The 16,320-nt window shown below is 39.5% G+C and overlaps 1 protein-coding gene across 2 annotated transcripts in view; it reads left to right on the plus strand.

Annotated features, from left to right (window-relative positions):
• Window positions 1–451: 451 nt before the first annotated feature.
• The window catches only part of MCM6 (minichromosome maintenance complex component 6), a 35,293-nt gene continuing 19,424 nt past the window's right edge, over window positions 452–16,320 (plus strand). The window contains exons 1-8 of one of the 2 annotated variants that reach the window (XM_044242565.1): window positions 452–630; window positions 4,111–4,257; window positions 5,962–6,072; window positions 7,198–7,447; window positions 10,669–10,834; window positions 11,116–11,261; window positions 12,277–12,427; window positions 14,842–14,983. In XM_044242565.1, the coding sequence (XP_044098500.1) occupies window positions 524–630; window positions 4,111–4,257; window positions 5,962–6,072; window positions 7,198–7,447; window positions 10,669–10,834; window positions 11,116–11,261; window positions 12,277–12,427; window positions 14,842–14,983 (1,220 nt within the window). In that variant the 5' untranslated portion in view covers window positions 452–523. The remainder of the gene's footprint in view (window positions 631–4,110; window positions 4,258–5,961; window positions 6,073–7,197; window positions 7,448–10,668; window positions 10,835–11,115; window positions 11,262–12,276; window positions 12,428–14,841; window positions 14,984–16,320) is intronic. The other variant, XM_044242564.1, reaches the window with a different exon arrangement.

Consider the following 16,320-nt stretch of genomic DNA (forward strand, 5'->3'; position numbering starts at 1 on the left):
TACTGTGTATACATTTCTTTGGACTCTGGTACAGAGCTTCACCTGGGGATTTACAGTTTATTTCCTCCAATTACACGGCTCAGGCAGGTCTGAATCTTACTCATTTTTCTCTTCCATAGAAGAGAAACTACTGCTCAGCTAATATCAGAGAAATGATTTGAGGAACATTGAAAAACAACCCGAGCCGAGATGCAACCTTTTAACCTGCTCCAGAAACCAAACTTCTCGCGACACCGCCACACTACGCAGGCGCAAAGGCAAAACCCGCGCGCTTCCTCCAGGTCTTTGCATTTGGCGCGAAATCCCGGCTCCGTGGGCGGGGCTGAGGGAGAAGTTGCACTCATTGGGCAGGTTTGGCGCGAAATCCGCGAGCTCTTGCGCCACGATTGGTTCTGGCCATCCCGGTGGGCCGAGGGGGCGGGCGGCGGCGGCGGCGGCGGCGCGCGCAAAGGGATCGCGTAAGTGGTGGAGCGGCTCGTGGCTGCTGAGCTTATCAGCAGCTGCTCCTCGCCACCCGGCAGCCATGGACCTTGCGGCGGCAGCGGAGCCGGTCGCCGGCAGCCAGCACCTGGAAGTCCGCGACGAGGTGGCCGAGAAGTGTCAGAAACTGTTCCTGGATTTCTTGGAGGAGTAAGTCGGCGGGCTCCCCTTCCTCACGGAACTTCCCGGAGCTTCCCCTCCCCGCTTCCGGAGCCCCGGCGCCCAGGGCCTGCCGACTCGCGGCTCCCGGGGCGGTGGAGCAGCAGTGCGTTGGGGACCCGAGGGGCCACGCGCCTCGCAGAGTGCCCCACGCCCTACTTGGGGCTTAGCCGGGCTGTCCCGGAGCACTGAAATTCCCCAGGAGCCATTTTTCAGATTCTGAAAGCAGCGCTTTGGTCCCATCATTCCGTCTTCGCCGCCTGTAAGGCTGGTGGTCCCGTCGGCCCTGGTTACCGGTGCGGAAACTGAGGCTCGGGGAGGATAGGCACTACCGAGAAGGGATCCCTGCAGAGTCCTGATTGGACCAGACAGCCAGGCCCCTTCGTGTTGGGGGCACCGAGGGCCCGGGCAACCCCTGGAGCCTATGGAGATAAACTACTGGAGTGAACCCTGCACGTACACAGATGCTGGGGTGGGGGGGAGTTCCAACCTGCTTGAAAGTGAGCACACTCCCTCCCTCCCTTTCCTTCCGCCGTCCGCTTCCCCACGAACACTTTTTGTTTTGGGTTTTGTTTTTTTTTTTTTTTGAGTTGCCTTCTAACCTTCCAAGCTCTTGGCCTCTCATAACCTCCCCTGCCTGGCTTTTGCCACTACCACCCGTTACTTTTCTTAGATAGTGCAGATGTATCACCTCTTTCCCTAAGCGTATGGACTTTGGACTGTTTCTTGAAATTTTTTTTTTTTTAATTGTAAAATATGCATAACATAAAAGTTGCCACTTAACGTTTTTAAGTGTAGAGTTGAGTGGCGTGAAGTACATACATGCATTTTATTAAGCAACTGTCACCACCATCCATCTCCATAACTCTTTTTGGTATTCCCAGACTGACACTCTGCAACCACTAAACCGTAACCCCAAACCCTTCCCAGCCCCAGCACCTGGGAACCACCCTTCTCCCTACTATGAATGTCACTATTCTAGGAACCTCATTCATATACTTGGAGTCAGTTTTTGTCCTTTTGTGACCTGCTTATTCCACCATAATGTTATCTTCAAGGTTCATCCATGTAAACAGGATGTGTCAGTTTCTTTTCTTTGTGTGTGTGTCAATTTCTTCTTAAGGCTAAATATTTCACTGTATGCACATACCACTTTTTGTCCTTTCATCCATGGACTTTAGGATTGTTTCCACACTTTTACTACTGTGAATAATTCTGCTGTCTTATGAAATTCTGATGTATTTAAAACCATAGTTTAATTTACATTCCCTACCTCTGCCTGACAGCTCATTTTTCAAAGCCCAGCTAAAGACTCAACTCCGTTGTGAAACCCTATAAGCCTTTCAGTCAGCACCAATCAGTTTTTCCCTTATGCTCCTAAGGTACCACTTTCCCTTATCTCTGTAGAGTAACTTACATCTACCTGTCAGTCACTTCATCTTGCATGTAAATCCCCCTTTTTTTTTTTTTAAAGATTTTATTTATTTATTTGACAGACAGAGATCACAAGCAGGCAGAGGCAGGCAGAGAGAGAGGAGGAAGCAGGCTCCCTGCTGAGCAGAGAGCCCGATGCAAGGCTTGATCCCAGGACCCTGAGATCATTACCTGAGCCGAAGGCAGCGGCTTAACCCACTGAGCCACCCAGGCGCCCCGTAAATCCCTTTCTTAACCCCACCTGACCACCACACCATATTGCAAAGGTCCTCAGTTAATGTTTGTTTTCTTTCAAATTCTCAAGGTCTTTCAGGGCTGAATTCCAATGTCACCTTTTAAATTCTTGAAGTCTTGGGGCGCCTGGGTGGCTCAGAGGGTTGGGGCCTCTGCCTTCCGCTCAGGTCATGATCTCACAGTCCTGGAATCAAGCCCCATATCGGGCTCTCTGCCTACTTGTGATCTGTCAAATAAATAAATAAATTCTTTTTTAAAAATTAAAAAAAAAATAAATGCTTGGAAGTCTTTCTAGATGTTCTTGTTGGGCAGAATTAGTTTATAGTCCCACAGCACAGTTCTTATACCTCCATTTTTTCCCTGATTTTATTGTGGAAGGAACAATTAACATGAGATCTACCCTCTTAACAAATTTTAATATATTACCATTGACTGTAAGTACAGTGTTACACAATAAATCTCTTAAAGCTTAACTATTCAGTCTCACTTGGCTGAAACCTTACGCCTGTTGATTAGTACCTCCCCATTTCCCGCCTCTGGCAACCACCATTCTGCTATCTACTTAATGTAAGCTCAGCACCCAACCTGGGGCTTGAACTCTAACCCTGAAATCATGAGTCACATGCTCTACCAACTCAGCTAGCCAGCCTGCCACCCTCATTCCACTTGACTCTATTGATTTGACTATTTTAGATACCTCATATGAGTAAATCATACAGTATTTGTCTTTCTGTGATTGGCTTATTTCATTTAGTGTGATGTCCTCAGAGCTCATTTTTGTTGACACATATAGCAGACTTTTAAAGGCTGAGCAATTTTCTTTTATGTGTGTATACATTTTCTTTACTCATTTGTTGTGGACATTTAGGTTGTCTTGTTCTCTCTTCTTTAATAGGAGTGTCTCCTGTGAGTGTCAATTCTAGGGCAGGAACAACACTGTCATTTTTAGCTTAAAGTATCTGGCAGAATGCTTTGCAGGTGGATGTCTAGTATGTATCTAACAGAACATGCTATATTTGAAGAAGGAATTGACTTTTGCCTCAAAATGAATCTGCATTTTATGTTAAAAGAACAAAAAGCAAAAATGTTTGTGATAATCCTTTATGTTGCATGTATAGATGTTTCTGTTTTCCTGAGAACTTGGGCAGTGAAGCACCTCATCTCTGTATTTTTATTCATGTTTTTAAATTAACAGCTAGTCTGTAGTTTTCCTTATAGAAACAGAATCTTTGGATTTCAACTTGCATTTCTTGGTTTAATATTTTCCAATCTTAATTATATGTGACAATAATAAAAAAAATAGCATATTTTATTAGAAAATATTAAATTAGGAAATGCAGATTAAAATCTGAAGGCCTAGTTTTTCTGTGTTCTGGGCAAAGCATTTTACAGGCATCCTTGTTTAAAATTCACAATAATCTTATGAGATAAAGCAATGTCCTAATTTCTTTTCTTTTTTTTTTTTTTTCTCAAAAAAGGGGTATAAGTAACTTGCCCCAAGTTTCACAATTTGTAAGGTGAAACTGTCTGACCCTAAAGCTGATGAATTTTAACCAATACACTGGATTATCAGACATTTAGATTGTTCTTTTTACCTCCTAATTCCTTTTTTTTTAACCTCCTAATTCCTTTTTTTTTTTTTTGTATTTTGGTTTTTTTTTTTCCAATTTATTTATTTTCAGAAAAACAGTATTCATTATTTTTTCACCACACCCAGTGCTCCATGCAAGCTGTGCCCTCTATAATGCCCACCACCTTAACCTCCTAATTCTTAAATTTAATCTGACTTGCATGTACCTGCAGGTTCCAGAACAGTGATGGAGAAATTAAGTACTTGCAGTTAGCAGAAGAGCTCATTCGTCCTGAGAGGAACACATTGGTTGTGAGTTTTGTGGACCTGGAGCAATTTAACCAACAACTTTCTACCACCATTCAAGAAGAGTTCTATAGGTATGGGGTATTAATCTTCTTTACTCTAAATAGGCATGGAGCCTGTGAATCCAGCTCTTCTGGGACTGCAAGTGTTCATTTGTGAGGCAGAAGCCAGCTGTCAACAGAGGTGCTTTGATACAGCCAGTGGTCATTTTAGCTGAACTAATTTAGGCCTTTGTGGAGCTGAATATTTTTCACATGCAAATGTTGAAAACCTATGCTTTCTATGTAGTTTTCCCAAGTTTTCAGAGGACCACTTACTTTCTATCAGACATTCAGTGCTATTACTGTGTTCATTTGATTCTTTTTCTTGCCCCCAGGAATAGGTGTTTGAGAAAGTGTGTGGATCCTATTCTTGATCCGGGGTGTCTTTTTAAAGTAATGACATTGTTCTTAAAGCTTAATTTTTTTCTGATTATAAAAGTAATGTGTATGTTGTAGGAAGTTTAGAAAGTAGAGTTAAATAGAAGGAATACATACATATTTACAGATAGTGGGATTACATATATATTCTCATTATCCATAGATAACCATCATTAGCAGATCTGCAAATCGGGAGTTTCCCAAGGATCTTCTGGCACATTTTGTTTTATTTTTGGTATATGTAACAATTGAGATCATACTGTAGATATAGTCTCCTGCCCTTTCACTTAATAGTATAACATAATTTTCCATATCATATAAAGTCCCTTGAAAACATTTTAATAGCTGAATGGTATTTCTTTTGGACAGAAACTAGACAATAATTTAGGCTTTCATTTTATTTTTAATTGCTGTATAGAATAAGAACCTTCTCTTCAAACAAAACTTTGTCAGCATTTGGATTAAATAAATGTGACAATCTGTATAAATAAAACCAGGTTAAAATAAACATTGTGGACAGTTGTGAAAGAAAAATGAAGACCCAGAAGTAATGAGAGACAGCCCTACTTCTTTACTTGGTGGGCTGGGAGATGGATAACTTCAGTGTTTCTAGTTATATCTGATCATCAGGAATGGTTGCAGGGATAAGCAGCCGAGTTTTGTGAGCATGCACAGCAGGAAAAGTTGTATTGACAAGTGAGAGGGAGCTAGAAAATCCAGGCTGGTTGTAGAAACACCTGTACTCATACCTCATGCACAGGCATGTAGCAGTTGTGTCTCCTAACTGTAGCTCGTTGTTCAGAAGACATTCAGATCCCACTGCAAACCAAGCTGCAACAGCTACTGGGAATGTATATCAAGACACTTAAGTCTAATCAGTCAAGTGGTATTTTTCTGCCAGTTTCCTCTCATGTCAGTACACAGATTTCTCCCTTCATCCATTTCTTATCCATCAAGAATTATACCTAGAAAAATGTACCAGGCCTTGCATCAAATGAGAGACTGTCTTTCTGGATTGTAAGCCACCTAGATTGTTCAGGTAGATTCATCTTGGGGTGACCTACAGTGTCGGTGCTAAATGTTAATTTAAAGATAGTGGATATTTGGGTATAACATTTTATCTTCTGTGTTTCTTGTCTTAGATCTATTTGTGGTGGGATAGGAGAGGATTGGAAGAGGCTCATAAACCTAGACTAGACAATAGAAGTGTTCTGCATAGTTAAATTTTAAGGCTTGGTTGTAGCTAGATGAAATTGCTTAGTCTCAGCTGTTTGTAAACATGGAAGGTAAAGGGGGCCTGGGCCTCGGTATCCCTCTTGAAGATGACATGTGTTTTTTGTTCATTTGTTTGCTTTTCAGAGTTTACCCTTACTTATGTCGGGCCTTGAAAAACTTCGTCAAAGACCGAAAAGAGATTCCTCTTGCCAAGGATTTTTATGTTGCATTCCAAGACCTACCTACAAGACACAAGTAAGAAACTCTTCTCTGGAAGAACAGGAATTCACCAAACAGTATCGGCATCACTTAATGATTAAAAAACTCAGGAGGTTTAGTTGTTGGGTGCTTTTGCTTGTTTGTTTGTTTGTTTTTTAATATTTTATTTATTAAAAAATATATATATATTTTATTTATTTACTTGAGAGAGAGCAATTGAGTGAGCCGAGAGCATGAACAGGGAGGTGGGGCAGAGGGATAGGAAGAAGCCAACTCCCAGCTGAGCAGGGACCCAGCATGGCTCAATCCCAGGACCCCAGGATTATAACCTGAGCCAAAGGCAGACACTTAATCGACTAAGCGGCACAGGTTCCCACAGGTTTTGTCTTACATGTGTAAAGAGTTAGGCTTAGTTATCTAGAAAGTTTGGTTTTGGAGAAATACATTTTTCTAGAGAGATGGAATGGGAAGTAAGTTAAATAAAGACATTTCTGGGGAATATCATATTTCAGGACACCTTTCAGGGGACATCTGGGGAAAAATCAATCAAGTGAGAAAATAGGAAAACTGAACAGTTACAGAAATACATGAATCTCTGGAAATTTTTGTCAGCTTAAATGGCATAACTTTAAAACATTTTTTCTCATTAGCAATTATTATTTAAAGAATAAATTTGCTGGGAGAAATTGAAGTGATATTTTGAAAACTTACACTAATGAAATTATTTGAAATTAATAAGTTATTTAATGTAAAATGAGTTTGTGATATAAAGGAAGTGTTTCTGAATTTCTCAGTATACCATTTCTTTCCTATGATAACTTTACTGTGAAACTAACACATGATTGTTTAGAAATTGTAGGTAAGCAGAGAACATTTGCATATAAAATAAAATGGGATCATCTGTTTTATAATTGCAATTTCGTTTCTTTGGCATCTTTATTTAGTTTTCATATTAATGTTTTTTACTGTGAATGCATATACTTTCTAATTTAGGGTTGGGCACATTGACTAAATCATTTTTGGAGAAGAGTCCAAATAATTCCTTCTTGTTTTTTGTTGTTTTTGTTTGTTTTAACATAAATTTATCTTTGAATACCCTCTCATTAAAATGGAAACATTTCTTGGGTTGGAAATGAATATTTATTATCTATCTTTAAACAGAATTCGAGAACTCACCTCATCCAGAATTGGTTTGCTCACTCGCATCAGTGGGCAGGTGGTACGGACTCATCCCGTTCACCCAGAGCTTGTGAGTGGAACATTCCTGTGCTTGGACTGTCAGACAGTGATCAAGGATGTAGAACAGCAGTTCAAATACACACAGCCAAACATCTGCCGAAATCCAGTTTGTGCCAACAGAAGAAGATTCTTGTTGGATACAAATAAATCAAGATTTGTCGATTTTCAAAAGGTATTTATTAACTTCTGTGTAGTTCAGATTCAGTTTATGGTAATAATTCATCTCTAGGAACTTGCAGTTATCATAAGCTTATTTAGGTGATGTTAGTCTTGGTTTTTATGTAAGTGAAGGATCATTATATGTGACTACAGATTTAAGCCCAAAACTCTTTTTTTTTTAAACCCAAAACTCTTGTTGCAAATTCTAATTACCAGTATATAAATGTGTTTCAACCTTTAATAAGTTGGATTGGAAGCACCTTCAGACTGTGACAAAATGTATTTGTCAGAGAATAAATAGTAAACATGATAATAAATAGTAAACGTGATGATGATGATGAAGAAGAAGAATGAGAACTAATGTTAATAAAACTTTGAAAAAGTAGAAACTTGTTGGTTTAAGACCTCATGTTGATGGTTAGGGAGGAGTGCATGAATAAAAGGACAGGCAGAAATGGACATGTTTCTTGATAGCTGTGAAGATTATCATGATTGAAGTAGAGGAGCCAAATTGGAGATCATCTGAGGGATGATTTGGTGTGAGGCATGGAGGTTATCAGGGCCTTAAAATCTCGGGTTGGGATATTTGGACCTATTTTGATAAACAAGGGGAATATATTTTCAGGAGATACAAACTTTTCTTTTTTAAAGGAAGATTAATAGGACATTGGTGTGTAGTATTAACAAGAGACTAATACTTAGGCAGTTGTAGTTACATGGGCAAGAGTTGGATAGTAGCAAAAGGATGAAGGTTGTGGGTGGAGGGCCTCTCAGGTCCCCATAGGATTCCATAACTGTGATGGACATAGGGAAAGAAAAGTTGCAGCACCTCAAGCATTTAAACATGGGGGAATGAGTACCAGACTAAAATAATTAATATTAGCTTCAGTTTTTAGTCCTTACTTACTGTTTTAATATCAATCTGGGATTTAGTTTATATAAAGCATATACCCTACCAACAACTCTGGATAAGAGGTATTTAATATTTGAAAAAGAACATGATATAACAACCAAATACAAGTGTAAATCTGTATTGGGTCTTGGTTTGGAAAAAAACAGTTGTAATAAAGGACATTATTCACAATTGAGGAAATTTAAGGATGGACTAGATAATAACAGACCTTATGGAATTAAATATTAATTGTCTTGGTGTGGTAATGTCATGGTTACAGAAGAGATGGTCTTATTCCTAGGGGATGAGTGCTAAAGTAGTTAGGGGCAAAGTATCTTGATTGTTATAACACCTTTCTTTTTTAAAAAAAATTTTTTTAAATTTTTTATTTATTTGACAGAGAGAGAGAGAGCTCATAGGTAGGCACAGAGGCAGGCAGAGAGAGAGGAGGAAGCAAGCTCCCTGTTGAGCAGAGAGCCCGATGCGGGGCTCGATCCCAGGACCCTGAGATCATGACCTGAGCCGAAGGCAGAGGGCTTAACCCACTGAGCCATCCAGGCGCCCCATAACATCTTTCAAATACAATAGAAAGATATATGTGTCTAAGTAATACCAACAGTAGTGTTGAGGTGGCATGTATAAAGTATGTGAAATTTTTCATGAAGTTTCCCCCCAAAATTTGGAGGAAAATTGAACAGAGCAGAAATTTACATAGTCAGTTTGAGCAAGGAGGAAAACGTTTTTTGTTTTGTTTTAAGATTTCATTTTTACTTGAGACAGCACAAGCAAAGGGAATGGAAGGCAGAAGGAAAAGCAGGCTCCTTGCTGAGCAAGGAGCCCACTGTGGGACTTGATCCCAGGACGCTGGGATCATGACCTGAGCTAAAGGCATATGTTTAACTGAGCCACCCAAGCGTCCCAGAAAACCTTTTTTTTAAATCTTAGATTTTTATTTAATTATTTGACAGAGAGACAGCGAGAGAGGGAACACAAGCAGGGGGAGGGGGAGAAACAGGCCTCCTACCAAATAGGGAAATCAAGGCAGTGCTTGATCCCAGGACCCTGGGATCATGACCTGAGCCGAAGGCAGAGGCCTAACAACTGAGTCACCCAGATGCCCTGCAGGAAACATTTTTTAATGAGAGTAAAAGTGAAGTTTTTATTTTTTATTATTTTAATTCCTGTGTAGTTAACATAGTATTTAATTAGTTTCAGGTGTGCAATATAGTGATCCAACAGTTCTGCATATCATCATGCTCATCATGATAAATCTACTGAAGGTGAAGGATTTTTTTTGGTTGTTTTAAAGATTCTATTTACAGGGCACCTGGGTGGCTCAGTCATTAAGGGTCTGCCTTCGGCTCAGATCATGATCCCAGGGTCCTGGGATTGAGCCCCACATGGGCTCCCTGCTCTGCGGGAAGCCTGCTTCTCCCTCTCCCACTCCCCTGCTTGTATTCCCTCTCTTGCTCTCTGTCAAATAAATAAACAAAACCTTTTTTTAAAAAACCCAAAAAAAGATTTTATTTACTTATTTGAGAGAGGGTGAAAGTGAGGGGAGGAACAGAGGGTGAAAAACAAACAGGCTCCATGCTGAGCAGTGCTGAGTGCAGAGCCCAATGCGGGGCTCAATCTTGTGACCCTGAGCTCAGGACCTGAGCTCAAATCAAGAGTCGGACACTTAACCAACTGAACCACCCAGGCACTCCTAAAGGTTAAGTTTTTTTTGTTTATGGTTTTTTTGTTGTTGTTGTTTTTTGTTTTTTTGTTGTTGTTGTTGTTAAGATTTTATTTATTTGACAGAGATCACAAGTAGGCAGAGAGGCAGGCAGAAAGAGAGAGATGGGGAAGCAAGGGCTCCATGCTGAGCAGAGAGCCCGATGTGGGGCTCGATCCCAGGACCCTGGGATCGTGACCTGAGCCGAAGGCAGAGCCTTTAACCCACTGAGCCACCCAGGCGCCCCTGTTTTTGTTTTTAAAGATATATTTATTTATTTGAGAGAGAGCACGAGCGTGCACACAGAGGGAGAGGGAGAAGCAGACTCCCTGCTGAGCAGGGAGCCCAATGTGGGACTTGTTCCCAGGGTCCTGGGATCCTGAGCTGAAAGCAGATGATGCTTAACCGACTGAGCCACCCAGGTGCCTCCAAAGGTGAAGTTTTTAAACAGGTGTTATCTCTTACCAAACTGGAAGGAGTATTAGGATAGAGAATTTTTAAGATGAATTTTGGCTAATGTCAGAAGTCTGCATATCATTAAGAGTATGGAATATGTTGATATTTGTGGCATTAATTTAGATTATATGATATTTGAAAAATAATCTCTTCTTGGCCATTGTTATAGGTTCGTATTCAAGAGACTCAAGCAGAGCTTCCTCGAGGGAGTATCCCCCGAAGTTTAGAAGTGATCTTGAGAGCTGAAGCTGTGGAGTCAGCTCAAGCTGGTGACAAGTGTGACTTTACAGGGACTCTCATTGTTGTGCCTGATGTCTCTAAGCTTAGCACACCGGGTCAGTAATCTCCGGCTCAAATCTAACAAATTCTCATTCCCTAAAACTACAGAACATTCAGCTTCTTGAATCTTGTCTTATTTTTGGCTACCCATCAGGATGAGCAAGGAAGTATGATAAGAATAGAGACAAACTGATTTTGCCTCAAAAAGTACTATTCTGAAAAATTTCAATGCCTAAATGAAATCTTTGGATTTATAGGTTTTGTTTCTTTAAGGAATTTTGATTTCAGCACCTTTGATATTTGAGCTGTGAAACAAACTCGGTGTTTGTTCTTTCAGGAGCACGTGCAGAAACTAATTCCCGTGTAAGTGGTGTTGATGGATATGAGACAGAAGGCATTCGAGGACTGCGGGCTCTTGGTGTTAGGGATCTCTCATACAGGCTGGTCTTTCTTGCCTGCTGTGTTGCACCCACCAACCCAAGGGTGAGTCTTAATAGAATAGCAAAGGTTGAGAAAGACCTCCCTTGAGGCTGCCACAATATAGGCTTCTGAAACTACTGAGTTTTATCTAGTCAGTGTTATTGGTTGGCTTGAGGGGTGATTCTTTAGTTTTTGTGTTGTTGTGGTTTTTTTTTTTTAAGATTTTATTTATTTGCAAGAGAGAGAGCACACATGAGAGAGAAAGTGCGTGTGCGAGTGTGAATGAGCATAAGCATGGGGGAGCAGTAGGAGAGGGGAAGTGGACTCCCACTGAGCACCTGCTCAATCCCAGGATCCTGAGATCATGACCTGAGCTGAAGGCAGTTGCTTAACCAATTGAGCAACCCAGGTACCCCTGATTCTTTAGTTTTAAAACCAGATCTTTCCATGTCTTTCTGACCTTGAGGAAAAACCTGTTTGTTTTCATGTTTAAGAGCTCAATGCCTTAAGAACATTGATAAGAGATTATATTCATGGTATAATTTTATTGTTTTTTGATTATCACGGTTGCTTATCAAGCTTCTGGAGAAAGTATAAATAGAAAAATTTAGTGATCTGAAAAGTAAAGTGACTTTCTGTGAGTGATGGATTCCTGGTATTGTAGTTGTATAGAACTTGATTCTGTGTCCTCAGTGGTAAAGCAGTGAGAAAAGGTTTGGAAATTAGTCCAGTATTGGAAGAAGAAGGGTGAATATAATACTGTGTTACTTTATGTTCATATCGGTGATTAACATTTTATTATGGCTCATCTCTTGAACATTCAGATTCATTTAGATAGCAGTTTAAAACCGTGTTAGCTTTTTCGTTTTCAGTTCACTGGACAAGTGACAAACTCTTCAGTATCTTGATTAACTTAGGCCTTACTAGTTTGGGGATTTTTTTTTTTTAAACCTTTGTAATCAACAGACTCTGAATAACCTCCCAGGCTATTTTTTTGTTTGTAGTGAAGCTCTTTATGTTTCACTTTACTTTGACTGTTCCCATGCAAGTATGTTTTCCTTTCTTCTCCACCCCTCAGTTTGGAGGGAAAGAGCTCCGAGATGAGGAACAGACCGCTGAGAGCATTAAGAACCAAATGACTGTGAAGGAGTGGGAGAAAGTGTTTGAAATGAGTCAGGATAAAAATCTGTACCACAATCTCTGTACCAGCCTGTTCCCTACCATACATGGTAAGAGTTCCTTCCATTTGTGACATAAACTTGAAATCAAAATGATGATTAAGAAACAGCAAGGAATATTATATTAACTATACTAGAACTTAAATTTTTTTTAAAACAGCAATAAGTGACTTCTTACAGCACATAAATCAGATGAAAAGATTTTTTAGTGGACTTACAAGGGGTATTAAAGTCATTTACGAAAGGACAGATATTACATGATTCCACTTAAAATGTACCAAGAATAGGCAAGTTCATAAGGATGCAAAGTAGAAAGAGGTTGCCTGTGGGGGAAAAGGTTACCTGAGGGAAATGGGGAGTTAGGGTTTCATGGATAAAGTTTCTCTTGAAGATAATGAAAAGTTCTGGAGATGGATAAGGGTGGTGGTTATAAAACATAGTGTATTTAATTCTGCTAAATTGTACACTTAAAAATCATAGTAAATTTTATGTATATTTTACCATGATTTTTTAAAAAGAGAAAAGTTCCCTTAGGCTTCTTTTTCTGGCTTTAGGGTAGAACTGTACTTCAGTATATTTTAATATGTTAGATTAATATGCTGATTTTTTTTTTCCCCAGGAAGATTTAGTGATTTTTTTGGTTATATGTACTGTGTCTGTACCTTCACGGGTATCTTCCTTTATGTTTCCTTGGCTCTTGGCTGCTAGTTACTCACCATCACTTAATCTCCTTTGTGTGTTGAAGGATATGACCAAATTTTTCCATCTTTCATACTGAATTGGAGTTACGGCAGGAACTCATAGGGTTATGGGTGTTTGTCTTAGGTATATTTAACTATTTATTTATTTATTATTATTATCTTTTTAAAGATTTTATTTATTTGACAGACAGAAATCACAAATAGGCAGAGAGGCAGGCAGAGAGAGAGGAGGGGAGCGGGCCCCCTGCTGAGCAGAGAGCCCGATGTGGGGCTCGATCCCAGGACTCTAGGGTCATGACCTGAGCTGAAGGCAGAGGCTTAACCCACTGAGCCACCCAGGCGCCCCAGTATATTTAACTATTTAAATGTAACTTTTTCTATTTAGATATTTGGCCAATGAAATTGAACTGAAATCCTTTATGTTAATAATCCTTTGGATTTTAGAGTGTCCTCTCTTAATTGAGTAGGTGTCCAGATTTTGATCTGCCTCTACTTCCAGCTCCCCCAGAAATTAATCTATTGGTATATAACAAATTACCCCCAAAACTTAGTGGCTTCAAACAACAAATAGAGTCTCATACAGTCTGGGTCAAAATTTGAGAGAAGCTTAGTTGAGTGGTTCTGGCTGAGGGGTTTCTTACTCAGTCTTCTGTGAGGATGCATCTAAGACATCAGCTGGAGGCGCAGTCATCTGAACGTTTTACGAGGCTGAAGGACTTAACCTGTTAGTGTTAGTTGTTAGTTGGAAGCTCAGTTCCTTGCCACATAAATCTCTTCCATAGGGCTGTTTTAGTGTTCTCACAACAGAGCAGCTGGCTTCCTCTAGATCATGCATCCAGGAGAGCAAAGCAGGGAGGAAATAAAATGCTTAGGACCTAGTCAGAATTTACACACCCTCATTTCATCAGTGTGCTGTGTTTTTTAGAAGCAAGTTATGAAGTCCAGCCACTCCTAAGAAGAGGAAACTCAAGCTCTATTTTCAAGTGAAAAACATGAAAGAAGTATACTATTTAAAAACCATGATGCCTCCCAACACACTTGTTTCAAAGATCATAAGTCAGAGAAGTTTTGTTTGTGGAATGGATTTTTTTTTCCTGCTTTTAAGGGGTGGTTTTTATAAATGTGCCCAGTGCTTAGTTAATAGAATTCACAAAAAGCCATAATAATTAGCATAGAAAAAATGGTTTTTCAACAGCACATTTTTAAAGATCCAGTTTTTTTTTACTGTACATTTCTTTCTTATATTGGATTCATAAACAGCTTGTAGAAGCAGCCATAAATTACAGTCAGCATCTTATCTAATCCATAGCAGTTCATTTGTCATGTTTTTATATTCAACACTATTCACTGTTGGTGATGCAAAAGACGTAAAACATGGGCTGTTTCCTCAAACTCTTGATAACAACAGCAAGATCTGCTGTTAGAAAGAACTAGCAAGTGCAGTGTGCTGTGGTGGACATAGTTTATTTATGGAGTTATTTGAGAGGTACTACATCATAAAAGGCTTTGTGAGGAAGTAGGACTTAAAAAGAAGAAAAGGCTCCCACAATGGTGAGCATCAGCATTTGTGACATCTGTGGTATAGGTGAGAACATTGGGACAGTGGTTAGGTGGCTTTAAATTCACAAAGCAAGAACCAAGATTAGACACCAGATATTTTTATTCAGTCTTAGACTTCACATCAGCTCTCTCAGCTCTTGATTGGTAAACATGCCTTGTAGGTTCTTGTGAAATTATTTAACCTCATATTGAAACCCTTTTTAGGCAATGATGAAGTAAAACGGGGTGTCTTGCTGATGCTCTTTGGTGGTGTTCCAAAAACAACAGGGGAAGGAACCTCTCTTCGAGGGGACATAAATGTTTGCATTGTTGGTGACCCAAGTACAGCTAAGAGCCAGTTTCTCAAGTAAGTGTTTGCCTGAGGTGGTACATTGGATAAAACTGTGTGTATAGTTTCAGGCTTTCTCTGCTACCAAGAATACAGTCAGTGTGCCTTTACTAAAATGGGAGTATAAATTAAGACTGCTGAAAATATCTCTTGCTTAGATTAAGTCACCTTAATTTGTTTAACAGAATATGACAACATTTTACAATTTTTTAGAACAGGAAAAAATTGCCTATAATCCCAATCCCATTTAGAATTCTTTTAATCCTTGTATAATGTCTTTGTATAATCTTTGTATAAGTCTTTGAATACATGAATATGCATTTTCATGGTTCTAAATCAGAGCATAGATATTTTTAATTTTAATTTGCCCTAAATAATTTTCCATGTTTATTTTCACTGTTTTTTTGTTGGTGTACTATAACTTACAAAATTATTTTCCTCGTCTGTCTTCATTTATTTTAATGATTATGGATAGCTATACAGTGAACATCATGTTTTGTATAGATTTTTTTTTGTTTGTTTCCCTTGGGAAGATCCCTAAGGATGGGATTCCCGAGGCTAAGGATACAAACATTTTTAAGGTTTTTAAATAGGACATGCTTTCCAGTTGCAGTGCAGTAAGGATGAGACACGTTGTGGTAACCTTAACAGCATGTGTACTAATGGGGCGCCTGGGTGGCTCAGTGGGTTAAGCCGCTGCCTTCGGCTAAGGTCATGATCCCAGGATCCTGGGATCGAGCCACATATCAGGCTCTCTGCTCTGCTGGGAACCTGCTTCCTCCTCTCTCTCTGCCTGCCTCTCTGCTTACTTGTGAGCTTTGTCTGTCAAATGAATAAATAAAATCTTTAAAAACAAAAAAAAAAAACCCAGCATGTGTACTGTTTTAGCAATTATTTGCTTATTTTTAAGAAGCTGTAGCAAATACTTGCTTACTTTCAAACTTTTAAGAAACTTAGAGGTCAAAGTAATAGCAACTAGTTTTGAAACACCTGCTGTGTTGGTGCTGTGTACGTATATCCATCTTATCCTCGCAGCACCCACACAGGGTTGTAAAATAATCATCTTTGCGGGGGGAGGCAAACAAAACTTATCTGAAACTTAATAAATTACCCAACTTTTCAAGGCTAACACGTGACTGCTGAGCCATAAATATTTGTACGCGGATGTATCTGAATGCAAAGCTTGTGTTCTTCACACTTTATCAAGCTGCTTTTCTTTTATTTGTTTCAGAAATTTGTAACGTGGCACTGTTCTAGAACTGAGAACATTTTTTTTTTAAGATTTTATTTATTTATTTGACAGAGATCACAAGTAGGCAGAGAGACAGGCAGAGAGAGAGGAAGGGAAGCAGGCT

This window comes from Neovison vison, chromosome 3 (assembly GCF_020171115.1).
Source record: "Neovison vison isolate M4711 chromosome 3, ASM_NN_V1, whole genome shotgun sequence".
NCBI classification, from domain to species: Eukaryota; Metazoa; Chordata; class Mammalia; order Carnivora; family Mustelidae; genus Neogale; species Neogale vison.